The 26,200-nt window shown below is 32.2% G+C and overlaps 1 protein-coding gene across 2 annotated transcripts in view; it reads right to left on the bottom strand.

The window, feature by feature from the left end:
• The window catches only part of LOC145287850 (coiled-coil domain-containing protein 39-like), a 2,493,216-nt gene extending 2,468,202 nt beyond the window's left edge, over positions 1-25,014 (bottom strand). For both annotated transcript variants that reach the window (XM_080135726.1, XM_080135725.1), the window contains exons 1-3: positions 24,781-25,014; positions 15,678-15,797; positions 12,699-12,845 (exon numbers count right to left, since the gene is read on the bottom strand). In XM_080135726.1, coding sequence (XP_079991852.1) covers positions 12,699-12,845; positions 15,678-15,797; positions 24,781-24,879 — 366 coding nt within the window. In that variant the 5' untranslated portion in view covers positions 24,880-25,014. The remainder of the gene's footprint in view (positions 1-12,698; positions 12,846-15,677; positions 15,798-24,780) is intronic.
• Positions 25,015-26,200: the final 1,186 nt, after the last annotated feature.

Below are 26,200 nucleotides of genomic sequence, written 5' to 3'. Positions count from 1 at the left end.
TGCTAACATATTTCTGTACACTTTATTCATCCAAACAAAGATTTTACTCATTATAAACCATACTTGGTGTATGATTACTATTTCCTGCTAATTTCAGTGTTATGTGACCAGTAGTTTAAGAGTTTATTAGCTAAATATCTCCACAAAGATACACATACGTCTGTTTTATTTATATAGATTAAAACGATTTTTAAAAAGTGATTTTTCTGTTTTAAAAGCAATAAACAGCATAATTAAAAAGGAGTTAATTAACTAAAGTTTAAAAATTAATAAAAGAAAATAAGGTTAAAAAATAACAAACTTATAACAAAAATAAATAATGTAACTTAAATTGGAATATGATCTTATTTCTAGACGAACTAAAAATATAGAAACGACTGTGAAAAGAGACATTAATATTATGACATACTCTCCAATAAAGAATAAGGTGTATTTATTTGTTAATATATTTCTGTCCATCACACAAAAGTCTACCCAATGAAAAGTGAATGCAAATCTATTTCCATAATAACACTTTGTTGTTTTTTCTCTCCTACTTTCAGTAGAGACATTTTTATCCCTATATATATAAACACGCATACATTCCGTTTTTTAACTACTAATGTCTTTGATGAATTTAACACGTTTTTAGCATCATTTGTCTTCACTAGCCCAAACCACCTCCTAATAATTAAAAGAAGAAAAATTTTAAAAATACATTCACAGTTGATTTTTTAGGTCATCAGAAATGACTCATTCTTTTTTTGGGGGGTGGGAACTCGTGATAGTTTAGTTTTGAAATAAAAGAAAAACTTTCATTTGAAGAAAAAGTCACACAACCCCTGCCGTCTGAAACGCGTTAGTAAAGAAATTTCCACTCTAGTTTTTATTTCTTTAGATCATCAAAAAATGATAATTTATAAATAAAAAATCCCTTTATTTTTATATGAATATTCGTATGAACACCGAGGCCACAATCCTGTGGGTGCAGACAGTTGATGGTCTATTTGTGTTGCATGTCTGATATTCTGCACAACCACTTGTCCAGCACCCCTCACCCTAACTGAAACTTTTAAATTAAACAAAATGAAATGACATCTCAAGCAAAAGTTACGTTTAAACCAGGACCAAACTCAGAGAAAACCAACCTGCCTCCTCCCTTGAGGCTTGCATTTATGAATATCTGTGGGCATAGAACTAACTTAAATGATGTTGAATCATATCTCCTTGTAAACACCCCGGATATCTTAGCATTAAGTGGAACTAACCTTCACTCCTCCATTCCCTCTAACCACTTTAACATGCCTGGTTATCTCCCACTCTGCCACAAGGACTCGGACAGACATATGCATGGGCTTGGAGTCTATATTCATGATACCCTCCCCCTGACTAGAAAAAGAAAACTAGAATCAGACGACCAGGCCTTTATGTGCTTCAGATTAAATATGCAACATAATATTAGCTACTTGTATTTTCTCTACAACTCTCCCTCAACCCAGGACTGTACCCTCAGAAACAAAGTCTCTGACAGCATAGATATAGCACTCTCCCTCGATACTAGCGCTGAAGTACATGTATTTGGTGATTTCAATATCCACCACAGTAACTGGCTTGGATTCTCTAATTACACAGATGTAGCTGGTAGCACAACACATAGCTTCTCTACATCCCATTCCCTATCTCAGATGATTACACTCCAGACACGTTTCCCAGACCAGCAAGACCAACATGCTTCACTTTTAGATCTCTTTCTGACAACAGTTCCCGATGATTGTACAACAAATGCTCACAGCCCACTCAGGAATGCTGATCACGCTATGATAATGGTAGAAATCACCCTAAATTCTCGCCCTAAAACTGAAGACCCACTACTCAAAACAATGAGGTATTACAAAAAGGCTAGCTGGGAAGCCATCAGGGAACTCATCAAAGATGCTCCATGGCAAAATATCTTTTCTCTCCCAGCTGAACAGTGTGCAAATGAGACCACTGAATCGTTCAAAACTGCAATTGAGGCACATGTTTCCACACGGAAATTCTATAGTAAGCCCCACTCTCCTCAATGGTTTACCTCTTCTTGTGCAGCTGCCATTGTTCAAAGGCAGCACGCATTCCGCAGATTCAATCAACATAAGTCCAGTTCAAACAGACAGGAGTATATAGAAGCCAGAAATAATTGTAAGAGAGTAATAGCGACAGCTAAGGCAGATTACACTGAAACCACCATAAAATGAATTGAAGCACAGAAATTAGGGACCAATGATTTTTGGAAAATATACAACAGTGTAGTAAATAATGAGCAGTCAATGATTCCCCCACTATCAAACAATCATGAGGTTGCTTGCACGGCAACCGACAAGTCTAATCTACTTGCCAGTCGGTTTGCCTCAAACTCCACACTGGACCCGGCACACCACTTCCTCCCAGACTTTTCTTTGCGGACAGATGCCACACTAGACGATTTGAAAATCACCCCTTCTCAGGTGCATGGTATCATAAAAAACCTAGACACCTCAAAAGCATGTGGACCAGATCTCATCCCGGCTGTGCTAATAAAAAAATACTCTGCTGAGGTTACTCCAGTTCTCTCCAAACTTTACAATAAATGCCTTAACGAATCTTGCTTTCTCGACTGCTGGAAACCCGCTTCTATGGTACCAGTCTTCAAGAATTCTGGTGAATGAATTGACCCGCTAAATAATTGCACCATTAGCCTCCTCCCACTTTTTGCCAAAATATTTGAGTCCTTAGTTAATCAATCCCTAGTCCAACACCTAACAGCTGCTAAACTCCTGACTGACAAACAATATGGATTCAGTCAAGCCCGTTCAACAGCTGATATCTTAACTGTAGTCTCTGAACGTATATACGGTTCATTGGAACAAACAGGGGAGGGTAGAGCAGTAGCCCTTGATATATCTAAGGCTTTTGACAGGGTATAGCACGATGGTCTTCTAAGGAAAATTAGATCATATGGTATCACTGGAAGAATACACAATGTAATTAAATCCTTCTTAAGTAAGAGAAAAATCCAACTTCTCTTCGACGGTCGTACATCTAAACAATATGATATAAATGCGGGAGCACCCCAGGTATCTATCCTTGGACCTTTATTATTCCTGATATTCATAAATGATCTCCCTGATAAAATTGTTTCGAAGATGGGTATATTTGCCAATGACACCACCCTCTATAACAGGCATGAGGGGAGAACAAATGAACACATATCTAAGGAAATGGCAGAAACACTAGAGGATGACTTCCAATCTGTAATGGGATGGGGACAAAAATGGATGGTCACATTCAATGCTGCCAAGACTAAGCTTGTTTCCTTCAATAACTACAAGAAACCTTTTCTACCACTAATAGCAATGGCCAAGAACACACTGCCTGAAAGTACTTCCTTTAAACTCTTGGCCTAATGTTTAGAGGGAACATGAACTGGAATATATACATTGAGAGCATTGCCAAGGCTGCTGCAAAGAAAGTGGGCTTTCTCTACCATGCCAGAAAATTACTTATGCCTGAAAGTATCTTGTACCTCTATAAGGCCAACATTCGCCGATGTATGGAGTATTGCTGCCACATTTGGGCTGGTGCATCTGTTGCTTGTCTCTCACTCCTGGTCAGGGTTCAAAAGAGAGTCACCAACTTAATAGGTCCTGAATTGTCATCTAGGCTTCAGCCTCTGTCCCATCGACGAAATGTTGCATTCCTCTGCTTGTTCTACAAATACTTTAATGGTGAATGCTCTGACAAACTGCAAGCACTTGTACCCCCTCGACGTGACTACCCCCGACTAACCCGACAAGCAACTAAGTCCCACTCCTTTACAGTAGAGATCCCTAGGTGTAAGAAAGTCTTTTACTCCAATAGTTTCTTCCCCAAAACTGCAAGTCTTTGGAACTCCCTTCTGGGATACTGCTTTCCCAACTGTACTGATATGCAGAAGTTCAAGTATAATGTGAACAAACATCTTTCTACTCATCTCCCTTCATAATGCCCCGCAAATTATGTCCCCCGATAGTAGCCCTCTACTTCAAAGTGACACTTGCTTTGTTTGGGGTGAAGATTGAATAAAAAAAAAAAAAGTATAATCCCAGTCTCCCACGTCATTTTTGACGAAAGAGTGCACACTGTTTTACCCATAAAACCAATCTGATTTTATATACAGGTTTAATAATAGGGTCTGCCAAACGATTGTGAAAAATGGACTGCATGTTTCCGTGACGTCAGATTTGTGTTAACTATACGAACTATGGAAAAGCAGAAGTGACTTAATGATTTTTTAAAACCTTTGTTGATCTTCTTCAAACTGCAATTAATAATTACTCTTTGTTATAATTTTTATTAGGGTTTAAGAGTTTAACGATTAATAATATTATAAACATTTGTATATTAAATATAAAATACGGTTTTATTGAATGTTCATTTGGTTACCTACGGGCTTCCATATTTTGTTCGGTAAAAAGAGACAAACAAAATATGAGGGCTACAAAATGCTTAATATTTTTGCAATAATATTTTCAAATTGGTTTTAATCTGGCGATAAAATAGCTGACAAGAGTCATGTTTATATCAAAACTTAAACTTTTTAAAAAATTGGAACACAATTAAAAATCCATGTTGTAACGGAACATTTTGAAATAATGGAATTTTAATCGTTTTAATCTTAAAAATTAATTAATTCTTAGGAAGTTTCTTTTTCTTGGCAATTCAACTGATTATAGTATATATTAATTTAGGCACCGCCAAAAATGGCTGCAAAATCAAGTTGTTGTTGTTTTTTAAAACTAAATTACATTTATTAAAATCCATTATTTCGGAGTAACTTTTTTTTTTCCAGAAAGATAAAACCCTGAATTTTATCATATAGAAAACAGAATAATGTAAAACTTTTTCTACTATTTTTAATTAAATTTTAAATGTTAAATTTTCCCAAAAAGTTAACAATTGACGTTTTTTGTCTTGCACAAAAACCTTATTTAAATATTTAAAAAAAAAAAGGTTTTTGAAATAATTAATTTATTTATTTATTGTCTAACTAAGATTTAGGATGATTTTCTAAGAGAATATGCAAAAATATTATAATATAAGTACCTGAATTTCAAATAATTCCACTTATTCATATAGGTAACCAGATATTTCGCGTCTAGAATCGACTCTGTTTACGTCTGCATTTGATAAGAAGAAAACTATGGAAAACCAAACGGGCCAAAAAAACTTATTTTTCAGTGACGAAAATTTCAATGTATTATTAAGCTGAGGCTGGCCAGTACCAGATGGGTGACCATTTGTATGAGTTTGGTTTTTAATGTGTATGTGTGTGGGGGCCAGGCTCCACAAAATGGGGGGGGGGGGGGCAATTTAAAGCAGAATAAAAAAAAATTATTTCAGCGCGTTTGGTCCACCGTAATCGAAAGGCGGCAAACGTTTTCAAACGGGATCGAAAAAAATGATGCTATTTTTAACACAAAGGGCACAATATTTATCGAATTTTTTTTTTTTGTATCGATTATTCAAAGCATACCCTGTTTAATAATGGTCATGCATTATTCGGCTCGCTAAAAAAAAAATTGTTAATTTATTTATCAAATATTTTAAAATGGCTTTTTTCGTATAAATATTTAAAAAAAATTTTTTTTGTTTTGCTTAACTTAAATTGATTATTTTACTTAACATATTCACCGAATTTCACACTTCAAAACTCAAAAGCGGGATAATTAAACACAATTGAAGTTCTGATATTCAGACGTCAAAATAAGGTATGCAAACAAGTTTTTTTTTTTTTTTTTTAATCTATAATTCTGTCCCTTACAACAACACAATATGTTTTTTTCAGTTTCAGATGATTATTTTAAGCATATTTGTTCCCACTTCAAAACAAGGGGGGGGGGGGTTGTAAGCAAAAAAAATTATATATATAAATATCGTTTATGAAAAATAAGTACACTGTTATAAAGTTCATTCTTCTCCTAATAATCGCTGAAAATTTCGTATTGATCGGATAATTACCTGATTTTTGGTAGATTTTTAAAAAGACGGTCCGTCAAAAAGTACTGACCTGCCCCCCCCCCCAGTTTTGGCGGTGCCTATATTAATTCGAAAAAACGCTATTAAAAAAAAACAATAATATTAAATTTATATCATTTTTTAATTGTAACTTCAAGGTAATTTTTTGTTCGTTCAATACGTGCATTTAAATTTTTAAAAAATAAATGTTTTACTTATTTGAACTCTTATGTTTCATAATGAATAGAAATGTCGATAGATTTAAATATATTTTGTTCAAATTTCGAAAAAAATAAATGGGGGGGCACGCACTAAAAAAAATATATTTCCTCTCGTATATTTTACAGAAACTGCATTTTATATGTAATTTCATTCTAAAATGGATAAGTATCGAAAATTTCACGAAAATCTGACCATTAGTTGATTTTTGCTGGATTTATTAAACACGGGTATGTTTTCACGTTCGAAATGCTTACTACATGGGAACGTTATTTTAAAGCGCCGATTATGTAAACATGATTTTCGTCTCGCAATTTCATTATTTTCGTACGATGAAAAAAATTTTCTTTAATTATTACTAGTTTATGTTGCCCTTCTTTTTTTAAATAGTACAAAACTTATATTGATAATATTAATTTATGATAACGTTACATAATTTTACATAGATCAAAGTGTAGTATCTGTTCTTCAGATGCTGCATTGCTGCATGCTGCAGCTGCACTTCATTTTCTTGTTCTCTTTCGGTGGAGGAGAAATCCTTCACGACTGAGACAATTTTTTATTTTTGTACCTTTTCTCCACGTTAAAAAACGACCATGGTGTCTAACTGTCCCGTGGGGAGGCATAAATAGGTACATTAAGCAAAACATACGGAACTAATAATTTTTTCAAAACTTTTATATTAATAATTATTAGATTTTCTTTAGGAAATTGAATAAAAAATAAATCATTAAATTCAATGAATATAATTTAATTTTTATATTTTAATAAAGAAAAAAGGTACGACAGTTTCAATTAATAAAAAAAAAAGTCTCAAGTACCACAAGTAATTAAAAAAAAAACAGTTTTCAAGGGAAATAACTCTTCAAATTAATTTCAAGATTTGTATCCCTTAGAAATTATTTTCGTATTAAGATTATTTATTTAGAATATTTATTCCTGAGTGGTGCTGCCTTTTCGTCATCTATGTGTGTTATATTGCATATCCCTCCATATTTTCATGAACAAACCGGAAACCAGCAAGGGTAACGACAGCAACAATAATGGCGACGCAAGGACAAATCTGTTCGTCGGTACACATCTCATTTCTTTAGCTACACATCAATCATTAGAATAACTCGCACCTCACTTCAACAAAGAAAGTCGCACAGCAAAAGAAAAAAAACAAAATACAAAACACAAACATTGCAGTAAACGCAACTCACACAGCATATAAAATATCTATTACACGAAACACTGCAACAATATAACAGGTTACATTCACAACTTTCTTAGCTTTCAATCGATATAACACATGCATACATACACCAAACAGACAATTCTCTACAACACATTTAAGCACGAAAAACAAACACAATCAAAAAGCAAAACTCAGGCCAGCGATAAAAAAAAACAAACTATGTGACTACTACTACTACGTCCATTTCATGACTATAAAAACACCAGCTCTTTTCGACAACAGACAGATCAGCCCTAGCGTGGCGCACTCTGAACCTCGTTCCATCTTCCGTTAGCAGCTGACCCCTCGCTAGCAACACCAGATACGGAACCTACTACGCACAGATCAGCCAGCACCGCCCACCGCTGCCATCTCATCTGCGATCTTGTTACAAGCTCCTTTCCTTCTCCGGCTAATACCAACTCATCTCCTCTCACCGACCCCGTGCTAGCTACATCAGCTACTAAGCATCGCCGCACACGTTAAGACACATTTGTGCCATCACCGCCTCTCACCCAGCCAAACCAAAAACTAAACTTTGATCGTTGACGAGTTTATCTTAACACCTGACCAGCCATCATAACGACGACGCCATAAATCTCTGATTTGGTGAGAAATAAAATATATATTTATTAACCTTACTTGGTCGTTTGTATTTTTCTTGCAACCATACGCTTGTTTATTACACTGGTGTCAGAAGCATACAGCAAGTTAAATATGGAGGACTATACAAGCTTTATATGGGCCGAACTTTTCACCCTCATCAGAGAACAGAAAACACTCCTGTTCAATTTGAAGACAGGGACAGCACAGCCATCCGAACGTGCGGTTCGAGAAGTCCAAACCAACATAGAAGACATGCTGGCAGCTTTAAAACTGACTACTTCAGCGGCACCCCATACACATCAGAAGGAAAATGATTACAGTTTGGTTATCTGTCAACAAGCCATCCAGGATGTCATGAAACAGCAGAAATTATTCCGCCCAGGGGATAACGTAAACCAATACATCATGGCATTGAACAAAGCCTACACTATCCACATTACACCAGAACTGGACAGATATCTCAGCCTTGAGTGCGAATTCGTCAAATCTGCAGAAGATTTACTTGACCAAGGTATATTTCAGCAGATGGTGGATTCGGAAACAGACTCATCCACTTTCGAAGCACTGAAAGAATATTTGCAAACAGCCCATGACAGCCAAATGACGAACTTCCAACACCTCAGTCGAGCCTGGGATCTGGAACGACAAGACGGGGAAAAGTTGACAGACTTCGAGGGACGTCTGGAAAGCACCCTGAGAGAAGCAGCTGTCCACATTTAAACAACATACAAAAGGGACAAAAACAGAATTGACCGTGGATGGGCTTGTATCCATCATAGGCGTGATGCTGATGAGTGAAAAGGTAAGGACAATGAACAACCACTACAGTGCAACTAGCATAGCTTGCAAAGCTCAAAGATACATCGATCGCAGCGTAAAATCCGATGTGACTGCTGCTCATCAAACCACATTGTACACACAAAAACCACAGCAATCTCATCACAGGCCACTCAGGATGGACCCACCACCCCGATCCAATGGACGGCCCCACCAACACCAAACAAGACACGGCCATTATGAAACAATCAAAGACCACCAACACCTGCTACGTGCCCCATTGTGCAAGAACTACCTTAGGGGACGACCGTGCTTCCATGGACAAAACTGCCCGTATTGTCACCCACCTCACACCCAAGCACAAGCCCACATCGCAACAGCAGATGACGACCTAGTATGCACAAAAGAGGATTTTCACTTCAGGCAGGACGAGTTGTGATAATTTTGTCACAACATACATAGCACATCTTTATACAGATACATTTACAAGGATTACATTTTTCCAACACATCAAAATGTTCTCATTTTGTGGACTATTCACATTTTCTCTTTTCAAGGGATTTATAACATTAAAACTCCTTTCTAGTAGACAACTGTGTTGTTTGTCAAAGACTATAGTTATTAATTCAGGAAGACAACAGTTTGTTTTTTCATATTATTTAGATTCTTTGAACTACTGTTCTCATCTTGAGTGTCAGAACAGTAATCCAAAGAATCCAAATAATATAAATAAGCAAAAATTCAGAACAGGTATTTTGTATCAAAAACTAGAAAATCTTTAATAACTAAGAAATTTCTTTTTTGCCATTCAATCTGATAATAGCTATATTTCATATAACGAATTTGTCTTTCACAGTAATTGTTTGTCTACCTAGGTAATAGGTGAGACTGTTGCAACGTGTACCAAAAGTCAATAGGTATCGTTACAATGCTCAAAACTGTCCTTTAAGTTAAAGATCTTTACACTTAAAAACTATAGAATTTTATGACTATATTTCATGCTCTAACAATTTTTTTTTGTTGTTCTTAATTTAATAAAATTGTCATTGAATTAATTTAGTAGCATTACAAGTTGAGTTTTTCTTTTAAGATAATTGTTATTTTATCAACTTGCATGAAAAGAGCTATGTAAAAGATGCTTAAAACTGTTTGAATTATGCAAATACCATCAGTAGTTCAAAAGTTATGAGAATTTTAAGTACCAAAATTTAGGCTTTTCCGTGGACATTTTTTTTTTTTTTTAGAAAAAGTGGGCCATATTACAGACCTTAACATTTCAAGAAATTCGGTAATTTTGCCACCATTTATTTATTTTTCAAGCTATTCTCATGAAACTTGGCACTCTTATGTAAAATTGTGTGCTCTTTCTGATTATGCCATCTAATCTGATGTATCTCTTTACCATAAGCCATGAATTATAAATTCAGATATACTGTACAAATTTCAATTTTGTTTAAACTGGCGCATGATATCATGCAGTGGGTGTCTATTTATGAACAAAACTAAGTATTATAGTAGTATTTAAATATAGCTTTATTGAGAATAGGCATTTTCTTGCCTCCTCACCAAAGGAAAGCTTAATCTTGCGTGTAGATATGAATTAATCTCAGAAATAAATTGAAGAAAATTTTTCATATAGATTTTGGATTTCTGTGAAAGATGGAAGTTCCCATAGCCAACCAGAACTCATGCATTTTGGGACCAGTCCAATTTTCAATTTTGTAAATCCTCTATCTGGCCCAAAATATACCTCTATTTTCTGAGATGCAACCATAAATTGTACTCTACATGAATCCTCGATGTAACTTTCACAGTACCAGGATACCAGGAATCCTGATAAGCAACAACTATATATTCACCAGTCGATGGTAATTTTTGTCATTTCTATTCCGTTGTTTTACTGAAAATTCAATTATGTAAACAAAAAAATAAAACGGTAATTTTTTACCTTGTTTCCACCTTAACATTTAAAATGATTACTTCTATAGGTTTTAGGGTATACTGAAAACGAATATCGCATTTAAATTTTCTGCAAATAAGTAGTTTTCCGGATATTAAGCAATGTCATTTCTTATGTTATCACTGGTGCCCATCTTGGTATGTGCAAGTGCAACCCCGAGAAACTATGCACAAACACGTATATCAAGATGGCCACCAGCAATAATGTAAGAAATGACATTGCTTAATATCTGGTAAGCTTATTTGCGGAAATTTTAAATGCGATATTCGTTTTCAGCATACTCAAAAACCTTTAAAGGTAGTCATTTTAAAGAAAAATGTTAAGGTGGAAACTAGGTAAAAATTTACAAAATGCATCACAATGAAATTCTTTATCGAACCGCCTAATTATTATTATTATTATTATTATTTAGATATCCTAAGTTAAAAAAAAGATGGGTTTGTTTTACAGATTCGAAAAAATGGTCTTGAATGGTCTTGACAAGGAGTTAAAAATAAATTCAAGTTTCACAATATCTTTTTTATTTAATTGTTAGGTGAAAGTACAGAATAATTAACAAAAAACACCCTTCCTTCCCCATGTTAAGAATGGGTTTCTAAATAACATTATTTCAGCATGGTAGCAAAAGTGCACAAGTACCGTTTATTTGTTATGTATTTGTTTTTTTTTTGTTTTTTTGGCCACTAAAAACACAATTCTACCTTAAGTACAAATATGAAGTTAAACACATGTAATTATTACATTTTGTTGGGTTTTTTTAACGCTTTTAGTGCATGTGTACTAAAAGCGTTAAAAACAACAAAATTATTGTTTGGAAATCAAATTTGAAAAACTTGAAAATAATTTTTTTAAATTGAACTCAGAATAAAAAATGACTAGTCTAGTAAGACAGGAGCAGAAACACAGTTTTCTATTTTTAAGAAAATGCTTTGGTCAGCTCAGAGCATGACACGCTTAGCGACCATTTTTCTGTAAACAGATTTGATTTCTATTTTTATATAATTATTGTGTAGAATTTTCAAATACATAACAAATAAACGGTACTTGTGCACTTTTGCTACCATGCTGAAATAATGTTATTTAGAAACCCATTCTTTTGACAACATTTTAAAGAAAATATTTACATATTATACATGAAAATAATTCTGAAACTATTATTTATATGAAAATGGATGATATATGCCGATTTATCTTATCAATTTTGAAATATTCTTCGTCAACTTTGCTCGGTTGTAACTTTGCTTCCTGTGGTCATCAAAATAAAAATCAAATACCAGTAAAGATGAACTTCTTTGTTTATATAGCCTGTAAAATTCCAGCCATATCCAATCAAATTTAACCCCGCGCATGTGTCTCCAAACGTAACGTATAAAATGAAAACATTGAAAAAAGTGTTTTCCTTTTTGTTGTTGTCATTTTTTACTGTTTTTTTCATTTTTAATCTGGAGCATAAAAACATTGAACGCATAAAAGAAAAATAAATTAACATTATTGCAATGCTTATTTTATTCTTTTTCCATCAATGTAATTCTTTTAAAAATTGACCAAGAAATAAAAAAGATATGACTTGTTGAAGCACATTAGGTATGTAATATTGCCGATGTCCACGAAAATACAGCATACGCTTGTAATGCTAAATTTAGTTTGGACCTTGTTTTTATTTCTAGCAACGGTTATAATTCACTTGTTTTACACGATTTATTCTACAGCTTGCAGTAGTTTACGGTTAGTCACCATGTTTAACCACAGCCACTTTATTTTTTTACTATTCGTTTTTTTTTTGTTTTAATAAATTGCCTCACAATGAGAACCATATGATTTGCAACAGCTGCTGATTCTGTCACAAAATTGAGATATGCTCAGAGTCTGTTCCTGTATATTTGTGATATTTTTTCAAATTTCAAAAGAGGATACTGAATATTTTACCTCATCAAAATTGATTTTCTCCTTTAAGTTCTTGCATTCTTTGCCAATCCGAATTTCTTCTTGATGTAATCTCTCCTTTTCACCATTACAGATTTTCATCATATGATCCTCTGTGTTTACTTCCTCAGACACAGCACTGAGAAGTTGCTGCAATAAAAAGTTTTCAAAATTATTCCAGCTCCATTTACCAATAGAATGTCTTATTTGCGATTCAATTTTAAATTAATAGTCTGAAAATTTTTCATTCCATAAATCGGCAAAAATATTTAAAAAGCTAATCAAAGAAACCTTAAAAAATAAAGTTAAATTAAGGCTTTCTTTTCATATATTTCAGATTAACAAATTACTGAGGCAAATTGTAAAACACAAAAGTGACAGGGAAAAAAAAAAAATCAAGCTTATTTATATTGTCGAAAAGAAAGAGTCCACCTTTAGTGAACTGGATTAGTTTTCCAAATTCAAAGGTTTCATTATAAAATCAAATTTCAATTGAAAACTTGTTTTACAATAATCTACCACTTTTCAAAGCCAAACAAACAGTTAATTAATGAAATGAATGGATTGTAAGTTTAATAATAAAGAATATTTCGAGAGGATTGAATGAATGAATAAAATTTTTATAACTCATGAGTATTTATTGACATTAGATTTTGAAGATGACTGTCAATCTGTAGAGAAGCAGTTCTGTTGTAATTCATACTACAGATTGGAGGTTCGTGTAAAAAAAAAAAATTGTTTATAGAACTTCTTTTTGATGTCAGGTAAATGAAGAAAAAAAAATGGAAGTTTTCCTTTTGTAGTCGTAGTAAATGGACAAGTTCTTGCTGTGAATGTCTTGCAAGAATAAACTAGAGATTGAAGCTCAGTTGAGCACCATTCGTGGAGATAATAGAGAAGAGAAAGCTATTTCTTTTGTGCAAGAGGGACTATATATTATGTTGTTAGTCTACTGGAAAACACCGGAAAGTAAAATAGTCTATTATTGTGAGGAGTACTATAATAGTCGATTATTAGGATTGTATTTGTTTAGATAGAAAAATGTTATTGACACAAAAAGTTATGTTGAAATATTTACATTTAAGAGTTCATAGGAATGTTAGAACATAAACAAAATATGTGACAAAAGTAGATTATCCAATTTGTGTCTTGGTCACATGGAGTTAATGACGTAACGAGATAGCATGGTAATACACATAATGATTTCAGTTTGAAGTTAAATGGAAAAAGATGGAACAAGTTAACATGAAAGACATTGTCTTCACGATTTGGAAGGTGGATGAAATGCAACTTTAGTATAATGTAGAAAATTACAATGTCTCACAGCTGTGAAGGGAAGTCAAGAATAAAGTTATATCAAATATATAAACTATTGTTGTTTGGTTTCTTTCAGAGGAAGATGAATAATGAAAGGAGGATACAAAGGAAAGAGGTATGTTATTTGCCTATGTACAACACAGACTGAATGTTAATGAAGTGATATATTATATGTGAAACACACACACACATCCATACAACAATTGTTTCCACTAGGCACCACATGTACAGAACAGAAGAGATCATAGATTGCAAGTGTGCACAGGGGAAAAAAAAAAGGTAAGTTTTTTCATATCTTCTATAACTAAAAATCGTTTGTTTTCAGAAGCAATTGATTATATGGAGTCCTTCAGATTCTCTTTATGTGCTCCATATTGAATCTCTCGCCTTTAAATTCTATCATCTAGTATATAATGAATAATTGTTTTTTCAGTATGTCTATAAAACTAAGGTTCAGAAGCTCCCACTAAAAGGTACATTTAGAAATTGATTTAGTATGACTTTGAACAGCCTTTAGTAAAAACATTTACTGTCACATTTATTCATTTGTGATCACCAAGGATAGTGTTAATAGCAGTGTAGCCAAAAATGATTTTTTTCCCATGCAAGAAATTTAATAAATGAAGTCAAATAACTATAAATAGTTTTAAGTTATTGCACCTGAAACAATTAAAATGGAAAATTATAGAAATATAAAAATAAGAAAAACGACTATATAATCAGGACTGGGTACAAGTGCATAGGGGTTTTTATTTATTTATGTTGCAATTATGCCAAAAATTACTCGAGAAGGGTGGAGAGGATAAATAAGTCAAAAATTTTAATTTTTTTTTTAAATAAATTAATATTTCTCTTGTTCAAAACTCACTTACAAACCAAAGTATTTTGATTCCTCTCTTTGAACACTCGATTCTGTCCTGATCCTAAAATTCTTACAAACTCTAAAACAAAATGTCACTGTCATGCCATAACTAGACTCAAATGTTATCGGGGGTGACAAACACTCAAATGATATCTCATACATTCCAATCAAGATATCTTTTTAAGATTCTCACCATCTCTTTAAGTGAAATTGTTTGTATCTCTCTTACACTTGGTTCACTGGGTATATTTGCTAGATAGTTTTAATTATTTTTTTTTTCAGGAGTCCGGTTGCTCTTATAATTACTGGAATGATGGAGATATTCCTAAAATCCCAGTTTCTTTTCATGTCATACATAAGGCCTTGGTATTTTGTTATCTTTTCCCTCTCAGCTTCATTTCACGCAGCATCATTAAGGACACTAACTTCTACTAAGGTTGCTTCTATTCTCCTTGTTTCATATCACTTCTAGATATGTATATGCAGTGATTGCATAGTCGTAGTGGATGGTGTAGGACTTATTTCTAACTGTTCTTTCTATATATATGTTCCCAGGACTTACTGCCATATACGATATCCAATTTTTTACAGATGGTCCCGTGGAGATATTTACACTTTATTGTGTCACACTATATAGCAACTGTCCACCAGCAGAACCTCAAAGCTGGATGTCAAATGGCTCACACATCACTGGTCATCAAGCCTTGATCCTGGGTAGTCAACACAGTTATGTGTAAGATTATGACAGAATAATCTTTCGATTTAACATATATAAAATATCAATAAAAATAGCAAAAACTTACATGCGTGTGCTGAAGTTCTTGTTTCACGTTTTTATTATGCTGCGACATAAGAAACATATGCTCATCCACATTTTCCAGAATATTTTTCTGTTCTTGAATCTCATGCTGAAGTTTGAAAACCTGTTGAAAAATATTGAATACAAATTAATATAAAACATAAAAAAATATATTAAATAAAACATCAGCAGAATTTAACAATGTAAAAACATAGTTGAATCAAACACCTCTCACCAGTTCCAGCCCAATGACAGGAAATTTGTATCAATCTCCAACCCTGCGTCACACAGATGCAAGTCATTTTTTTGTATTTTAAAAAACTGAAGAGCCATTTCCCACCGTGGACTGTATAGTTCAGGGGAGAGAACTTTAAATTGATTCAAGGAACATAACTTGTGACTATACTGACACAACAATACAAAATAGATTACTAATAAAAACAGATTAATTTTGATAAATTGTCTAAGATTTTTTTTCAACTAATATTACTCAGAGAAGGTTGGACGTTACAACACTCAAGATGAGAACAGTAGTTCGAAGAATCCAAATATGAATAATCAATTCTCATCTCAATTTCATAATTGTGAATCTGTTTTTATTAAATCTGAAATCTATTTTTATACGATACTGAACTATAAAAGTTTTCATTTTTCTTTTAAATTAAAAAAAAATTCTGCCATCAAAAATTACAATCATCTTTATTTTTTTTTGTCATATCTATTTCAATATTTTATTGTCTGCAAACTGAAATATTTTCTAACATTCAAAATATGAGGTTAGAAAGAACGACCATGTGCGTATCTGTATTTTTTTTTTAAATAAACAAAAATTTATTTATTTAAAGTTTCAAATTTTCGGCTTATAAAGCCTTCATCAGAAATTTTTTTTTAAAACAATACAATATATTTTTCTTTCTTTTTTTTTTCTTACGTGCCATGATGTCGTTCAGCAGAGTTTGTTGGTCGAAGGTAGAGATTGTGTATTGTCAGTCCAGTGGAAAGCGCTGTCCATGCGCAAATGGGTAGTTTAGTAGTAATCCACTTTTTAGAAGCACGGAAAAAACAGAATTCAAAATATGAGGTTAGAAAGAACGACCACGTGCATATTTGTATTTTTTTTTAAATAAACAAAATTTATTTATTTAAAGTTTCAAATTTTCGGCTTATAAAGCCTTCATATTTTCAATTACGTTTTCTCCGTAAAATAAATAAATTAAAAATAAATTAATATAAAATTTTGTGATAACCAATCAAAACAGTACATCCCAAAATAAAAGGTCGTTTAGTGCTAATTAACTTTTATTTGGAGAACCCTATTTGTGAAGAAACAATGATGATTCTGGTCCCATGGGTTCATGACCTGTAAATATGATGAAATGCTAACTGCCATCATTAGTTATATCCATGCCCAGTATGCTTCAGGTGCTACTTACATCTAGTTATTTCTTTACCATTTAGCTGGAGCAGGGTCTATGGACTAGCACATCTTAATCCTCTAATTACAGTCCTTATAACATATGTTAACACTGGTGGATTGATTAGGAATATGAAATAACATTTTCTTCTTACGGATTAATTTGTTTGTAGAAAGAAAGTAGATGTGTTTAAAGGGTTTTCAACCGGAGTACTAAAGTCATGTTTCTTGGATAAGCAGTGGTTGTTATTTCACACTGGCTTGCTACTTTTAGAGTACCTATTTACAATGCCTCCTCGCGGGACAGAGTTAGACACCAGGGTCGTTTTTTTATGTGGAGAAAAAACAAGCAAGAACTATTTTCACTGGTTAAAACAAATAATGCATCCACACGTCTATGAGCAAAATCATGTTTGTTTTTATTTCACAGACACTCCACTGTGTCAATGTGTACTTAATTTAAAGCAAATGACTAGTGATGCCACTAAAAGAAAGTAAAAAGGAAAGATGAGCAAAGAGTAAGCTGAACGAACAAATAAAGAACATGGATAGCTTATATAAGATAGTAACTTTCCTATTATATCAATTTCTAATCTATGACAGTGCTATCCTACACTAAAGGGATTTAGTCGAATAACGCATTAATCACCCTACGAGTAAGAACATGCAAGTGCAAACAAAAATAGATTATAATTATATAATTGCCGCAAGACCCCATTATCTTTTCAGTACTTTTAGAACTTCAAGTCTGATATACAATTTACCCTGGAAAAGAAGCATTATACATACTATAGCAAAAGTATGAAAAGTAAAGTTAATTCACTCAGAAAAAAATAAAAGTATGACTTTAATGTACCAAACTGAAATCGCACCATGATAAATCTAATTAACATCCAATCTTTATGATGTTGCTGTAATAAGGAAGCATCTCAATTGTATGTTTGCATTTTGTAACAATTAATTTCAAACATATTTTTGACATTTCTGAACCACTGCACTATGGTTAGAATACTTGGAAAAATCTAGAACATGGATAGCTTATACAACATTCCAGAATTCGACAAGATTCACCTGAAGAAGGTTAGAGGTTACATCGACCAAAACGTTATGAAAATCACACTCGATATGAGAACAGTAGTCCAATGAATCTAAATAATACAAACATTTTTTTGTTACAAAAAGTGCAAGTTTTTTTTTTTTAATTGGCTCTTCCTTAGTTCATATTGGCAGACATTTTGATACTTCTGTAATTTACAGACGATGCTGAAATAACGCTAGTATTTAGAAACCTTTTAACATGAGTATGAAAGGGTGCTTTCTTAACTATTTTGTACTTTCACCTAACAATTTAATAAACATTTGAGTATGTCTAATAAAAAAAAAACTTCAAAAACAAAGACTTTATATAAGCTACTTTTTATTAAAAATTATCTTTTAAAAGAAACTATATTTTATTATAAAATATATAAAAAAAAAAAAAGCGAAATTCAGTGGATTATTTGTTTAAAAAAAACTAAAAAATTTGAAACATTTTAAGCAGAAGTGAAAAACTAAATATACAAATAAATGTTACCAAAGAAAAAGTAAGTTACTTTTCTACTTACCTGTTTTTTGTGGTTTAACTTATTTTAAAGTGTTTATTTACTTTATTACTTAAATAATAATGCCAAGTCTTAAGGTTACACGTCCATTCAAAAAAAAAATCGAAAAAAAAATAAATGTCGATTTTAATCACTCAAAAATCGAAAATTAAGCAAAATACCGAGACAGGGTGTCCAAAAAGTCACTGAAGGGTTTAGATTTCTTTATTTTTGATGATATCTTTCTATGATTTTAACACAATCTGACTAAGATATTGGGAATTCTTTTTTAAAAATGCAAAATTCAAACACTCTTTATTTATGAAAAATAATGTCTTTTAAACGTTGCCCATTTTCAGCTTTGCATATTTGTGTTCTTTCCAAAACATTATTCAAGACAAATTGCAGAATCTCTGGATTGTGATTTAACTCCCTTATTTTGTTCCTGATGTTTTCCTTCAATTCTTGCAGGGTTTGGGATTTGTTAACATAAGAAAAAGTCAGGGCTCGTCAAGTCTGGAGAACGATAAGCTCTCAAAACAATTGAACTTTGATTTTGGTAAAACAATTTCACAACTTGTGTACACTGTTCAATGCTATACTTATCCATAATTAATTTCTGAAATATTATCTGTATAAAGGAAAAAATAATCATTAATGGTAAAATGACAAAGATTTTCAACCCTTCAGTGACTTTTTGGACACTCTGTAGAACATTACATTTTTGCATGATTGGTGACATTTATCGCATGGGTTTCTACTAGTATTTTGTTTAATTTTCGATTTTTGAGCGATTATCAAGGGTTCAAATGGCTAGAACAAAACCGCCTATTTCTTTTTAAATTCTAACTCAATTTAAAATAAGTTAGAACCCAAAAATAATATCCAAGTATGTAGAGTTTGTCACTGTACTGAGAGAGAGATCACTCCATTTTACTAAGAGATTCGTTCATTTTTTTTTATGCGAGATTTGGAACGCTAATACCGATGCATCTTTAAAGTCTATAACAGTAGTAACAAAAAAGGTACTTGTGCAGAATTTGAACCAGACGTAACTACCGTTTGCTCGGCTTTGCTCAAAAGATGCCAGCTTTTATCAAGCATTGTTGAAGAAAACATTGTTCTTGTAACAATTTTTTTTTTAAGTCAAAAAAATAAACAAGTTGTACATTTTTTTTTCAACCAATTTTTCATCAAAATTGAACAAAACTAATATATGGTTTAAGATGGAGACAAAAGGATCATTACCAAATTTCTGTCTCCACAAACTCGAAAAGATTACTGTCAAGAAGCTTCTGCTGGTCCTGTTTATTTTTTATTTATTTATTAGGTACATGCAAAATGAATGCCGATGCTCAAAATGTATAAACATTTTGACCCCTACCTTTACTTAAAAATTCACCCAAAATCAGGAAATTAACCCATTTTAATGAAATTTCCAGTATTTATCAAATAATAATCATGGAATATATTGAACTCATTATTTTTATTTAAAATCTCCATAGAAGTGTATTATTTTATTTAAACAAAAATAACTTTACTAAAGTTATGGTTTTCTGTAGTAAAAAAAAAAACTGAATGAATTTATTCTTTTTTTATGAAAATAAAGTATCGTAAATTAAAAAATATTAACTTTTACAGGAATATTACGAAAAATGACCCTAAAATCCATATTAATGAATTCGATATAACTTGAAGAAAAATTAATTTCTTGAACTACCGATATTATCATTGAATTAAGCATTGTTTATTTAATATTTTCACAAAAAAATTATAATAGCAAAAAATATTTCTACTTTTTTTAAATTAAAGGTTTCGCATAATTTTTATATGTAAGATTTTAATATTTTCCTTGCTTGCATGAATGTGAAACTTTCTGCGTTACATAATTTTTATATAATCTTGAACAATAATTTTTTTTTTTTTTAAATAGTTTAACAACAGGAGCGTAGAAAAATATTTTAATTAAAAAGTAAAAATGATACAAACATTCAGTATAGGAATGTACGGATGCACATATGGGAAAAAACAAACCTAGCCCCCCCCTCTTCCTACCTTTTGATTACATGACGTCATTTTCAGTCTTTCGACTGGCTGGAATTGTATATTCTGTGTTTGCGATTTTGCAAAATCGCTCATTTTTGGGGCTGTTTATTTTGTACAAACAAGGTGTTTTTTATTATTTAATTCACTTGCTTAGGACTTTACTAATTATCTTTGTAATAGACCAAGAAAACTAATATTTATCTTTTAAAGGACTTTTACAATGAATTTATTTCACTTCAAAATTTAGCTGAATTGGTTAGCTCGCTGTCAAAACATTTTTTATAACTTTTTTTTTCACGTGTACAAATATTTTTTCCCTTTTGGAAATCAACTTTAGTTTTTAATCTTTCAAATACAATCAAAAAGTAGTCGAAAAAAAAACAAGTATGATAAATCAGCTTTCAAAACTAGGTCCCCCTATCTGTATTCGTCCATTTTTGCCCGTACCTATTATTTATTTATTTCAGTATTTTCCCCAAAGATCGTCTGCTCCTTTGCACGTCTAACGTCAGATTACAGTCAAACCCGAGCGCGACGTCATGTTCCGAGCAAAGCCGCCCGAGAGGACGATGAGTTATGTCTGTATCGTTCAAATTCTGCACAAGTACCACAAAAAAAAAAAAAAAAAAAAAAAATCATCGAATATTTCTTTTTGCCTTCCCGGCCAAAGACATCATTTAAAAAAATAAAAAGGAAAATGCGACGATAATTGCAGAAGAATTGTAAGAAAAAGAAAGGAGCTACCACTTTTCTTTTTCTTTTTTACAATTCCTCGAATTGCGTTTTCTTAATTTAAAAATGGTGCTAATGCACTTTTTAAATCGTATTTCCAAGTTTAATTAAAGTTTTATATGTTTTATTTTTATTCAATTGTAAGGTTAAAGTACAGAATAGGTACAAAACACCCTCCCATCCCCATGTTAAGAATGGCTTTTCAAATAATAACGTTATTATTTCAGCACGGATTAATATGTGCATGAGTACCAAAAAATATATCTCTCCAAAATTACATTGGTTTTAGCGTTCCAAATTCTCGTATGACAACATGGACGAATTTCTTTAATAATGAAAAAATCGAGTTATCTCTCTCGGCACAGTGACAGACTCTACAAAAGGGCTAGAGCATCTTGCCTTTGATAACATTTATTTGTTATAAATTTATTTTTCACGCCGGTACTGGTCGCGGTAAGAGTTCCCTGCCGAACACCCTCAAAAAACAATGACTTCTCCCCACGCATGCACAAAGGACATGTTTTAGTTGCCATAGTAACAAAAGTTTTTACTTTATAATAGCATTTTCTTTTTAAATAACAACGTTAATGTTTATGAATATTGAAATAAAATACATTACTACACATTTATTAATAATATCTCACTTTTAATCACTTTTATCGACTTTTAAAATACATTACTACACATTTATTAATATCTTTTTTTTTACTGTTTATGTGTCACTTTTATCGACTTTTTCTTTTCTTATATTGAAATATTATATATATGAAATATTGAAATTATTCTTATATTGAATATTGAAATAAGACATTACTACACATTTATTAATAATATCTTTTTTTTTACTGTTTGTGTCACTTATCGACTTTTTCTTTTCAATAAGAATAATTTCAATATTTCATATATATAATATTTCAATATAAGAAAAGAAAAAGTCGATAAAAGTGACACATAAACAGTAAAAAAAAAATATTAATAAATGTGTAGTAATATATTTTATTTCAATATTCATAAACATTAACGTTGTCATTTAAAAAGAAAATGCTATTATAAAGTAAAAAAAAAAAAAAGTTTTAAAAAAGTCGATAAAAGTGATTAAAAGTGAGATATTATTAATAAATGTGTAGTAATGTATTTTATTTCAATATTCATAAACATTAACGTTGTCATTTAAAAAGAAAATGCTATTAAAAGTTTTAAAAAAGTTTTTAAAAAGTCGATAAACTAAAACATGTCCTTTGCGCATGCGTGGGGAGAAGTCATTGTTTTTTTAGGGTGTTCGGCAGGGAACTCTTACCGCGACCAGTACCTTCACGCCTATTTTGTTTTTGTTGGCTCTTAAAATGCTCGAAAATGTTTGAAATGAATTGTAACAAACAAGCTTTATCAAATCAGCGCCCTGTGTTTATTAATACGAGTAGTTAAAAAAATGGGTACTTGTGCATTTAACGAACCAGACGTAACTCAGCATTTGCTCGGCTTTGTCCGGCGCATGACGTCAACAGTCGGATAAAGCCGAGCGTTGGCGATAAAATAAAAACAACGCTACAACAAAATAACTGTACAATGAAATTGTAAAATGTAGAAACATAAAAAAATTAAATAAGTAAAAAGCAAAAACCTACCGTTCATTTATGTTTTTTATTATTATTATTGGGGTTTGTATTACTGTACACAGATCCGAAAAAGTTGTCAAAAAACAAATATATAACAAATAAATATTATCAAAGGCAAGATAAGTTACTTTTCTACCTAACTGGATATGTTTTTAGTGTTTTTATTCAATGTAACATGTTTATTCAGCTCGAAAAACATGCAGTGTTTACCGATGTATTGGAAAATTCAAAATGGCGCCCGACACTCTCTTTAACATGGTAAGTTTGGGAAAAGATGTTATAAATAATAAACTAGATAAAATACTATTTAAAAACCACCGAATATATGTCAACTTATGTCACGGTAACAATTACATATATTGAGCGAATTTCTAACAGTATTTTGTCTAGTTTATTATTTATAACATCTTTTCCTGAACATACCGTGTTTAAAAGTCGGGCGCCATTTTGAATTTTCTAATACATCGGTAAACACTGTATGCTTTTCGAGCTGAATAAACATGTTACATTAAATAAAAACACTAAAAACATATCCAGTTAGGTAGAAAAGTAACTTATCTTGCCTTTGATAACATTTATTTGTTATATATTTGGGGGGGAGGGTTGACAACTTTTTCGAATCTATGTGTACAGTAATACAAACCGGGCTCGTTCTCTTTGCAAGTACACAATCCTGGCCAAAATGTAAACACCTTTTCTCTTCTGCCAACAATTTCCGTTGCTGGCAAAAGTTTAGTGCAGCCTCTGGGGTCTGGAGCTGGTCCCACTGGTCCGCAAGGTTTGTAATATTCATTATTATTTCGCCAGTTATCTTTTTAAAAGAATTTTTTTTTTTAATTCTCTTCAAATAAGCGTTTCTTGAGTTGTGACACTCTTCCAATTGATAGCGAAATTCTCGTCTGCTTAATCGGCAACGCTCGGTTATATCCGGCTGTTGACGTCATGCGTCGGACAAAGCCGAGCAAATGCTGAGTTACGTCTGGTTCGTTAAATGCACAAGTACCAAAAAAGGCTATGGTGTATCAAATATGAGAACATTTATGGGATAAATAAATAATGCTCTTCAGTAACTTCCAATATTAAACTTCAGTTCAGATGGCGGCTAATAATCTAAAGTTCGGTTTATAGTTTAGGGACTTCCAATGAATGCACGCCACAGATTTAACCCCCTCCCACATGAAACACGAAAATAACTGTAACAATTTAACATTATTATCATAACTTTCATACCGTTCAAAAGAAGAAGCTTCAAATAAACTAGTCATATTTAAAAAAAAAAAAAAAAAAAAAATTCAGCGTACGAAAATAATGAAAATGTGAGGCTAAAACAACGTTCCTATGTAGTAAGCCTTACTTTATAAATATAATAACATTATTTCAGCACGGTAACATAAGTACAAAAACAAAGAAAAAAACGCCGCCATATTAAGAATGGTTTTCTAAATAATAACGTAAACGACATAAATACCTGAATCAGTATTAGGGAGGCGCGGGCAGTTTTGTGAAAGAGTGGATTTGTAAAAGAAAGCGACTATACTTTTTTCTACTTTTAATTATTTACTTGTTATCCCTGTCCCGGAAAGTGCTGAATGGTCTTGCTAGTTTTTATATTAAAAAAATAAAATAAGCATACGCACACACACTTTGAAAACCGACTTTTTTTCCAAAATGAAAAACTCCATTAATTCATTAATAGAAAAATAAAAAATCGCTATATACCTCGTCTTGTAAAGCTTTGTTTTCAGCATTAACAACAGGAATCCTTCCTTCCTCCCATCCAATATCATTCCAAATACTTCCAATGTCTCCACGATCCATGTTTGTAAACAAAGTATCTTTATTTTAGGAAATGCTGAACTTTCTTCCAATTCTACAAAGAAAAAATTCACAAGAATGGAAAGCGTCTCACAAATGTGCACGTTGAGTTTTCAAAGTTTTGGTTGCTATGGTAACGATGGGGTCAAGGGGAGATAATTAACAGTTGACTTCCGCTATCTCGTTTTTAAATTTAATTTACAATATTTCATTTAAATTTAATTAATATTTCATTTCATTTCTTTTGGCCAAGATCAAAGTGTAGTATCTGTTCTTCAGATGCGGCACTTCCATTTATAGTTCTTTTCAGTGGAGGAGAAATCCTTCACGACTGAGACAATTTTTATTTTTGTACCTTTTCTCCGCGTTAAAAAACGACCCTGGTGTCTAAGTTAGACACTGTCTAACTCTGTCCCGTGGGGAGGCATTGTAAATAGGTACAATATTTCATTTAGTCACATAGTTAAACTACATGTAATATCTCTTCCGATACTACACTTCATCTTTTCTGTCCTTGGTCAACGGAGGAGAAATCCTTGCTGACTGAGAGAATTTTTATTCTTGTTTCTATCCAGCTGTTCAAAAAGACGCACTCTGGCACATTAAAAATCGACCTTGTGTCATCTCTGCCCTCGTGGGGAGGCAAGTAAATAGGGACACATAGTTAAACTGAGTTTAAATTATATTTATTTTCAAAATAAAATTATTAAAATAAGTTTAATATACTTTTCGGTATTCGAAAGCTCACCTCGTCGTTCTTAGGGAAGTAATTCTAAATTCTAATTGTAACAGGAAACTGATTTTTTTAACTATTTTATTTAATTTTAATTTTCAAAAGTTTTATGACATTAATAACAAAAAATGTAAAATTAGACGATATTGTGAATTTTCTTAAACAAAATATTCGAGTAATTGTAAGAAAAATAATATTTTAACTATTTTAGTAAAATAGAATTACCTCCCTTAAAACAATGAGTTAAGCTTTCGAATTGCTTATTTTTCTCTAAATTAAGTTGCCTTACGTTACTTCACGGATTTACCTTCACTTGTGGCTTTTTTTTTTTTACATAGGGGTCACCACTTATTAAGACCCATGGGCCACTCGAGGATAAGGGTTAATGGGTATACATTTGTCATTGTGATTTTAGCGTAGTAAACATTAGTGGGAATTTTATAACTTGGATTACTTAGGGGGATGGTACAATAAGAACTTGTTCACGTTGGACTTCAGCTGGAAAGCAGGCAAATGGAATAGAGTTCCACAGGCGTGCAGTTCTAAGAAAGAAGCCCTGTTCATGGAATCTACGTTTAGGTATAGGCACAG

This window comes from Euprymna scolopes, chromosome 11 (genome assembly GCF_053919585.1).
Source record: "Euprymna scolopes isolate OS-2025 chromosome 11, ASM5391958v1, whole genome shotgun sequence".
Classification (NCBI taxonomy): domain Eukaryota; kingdom Metazoa; phylum Mollusca; class Cephalopoda; order Sepiida; family Sepiolidae; genus Euprymna; species Euprymna scolopes.
This window is presented reverse-complemented; position numbering and strand designations above follow the sequence as displayed.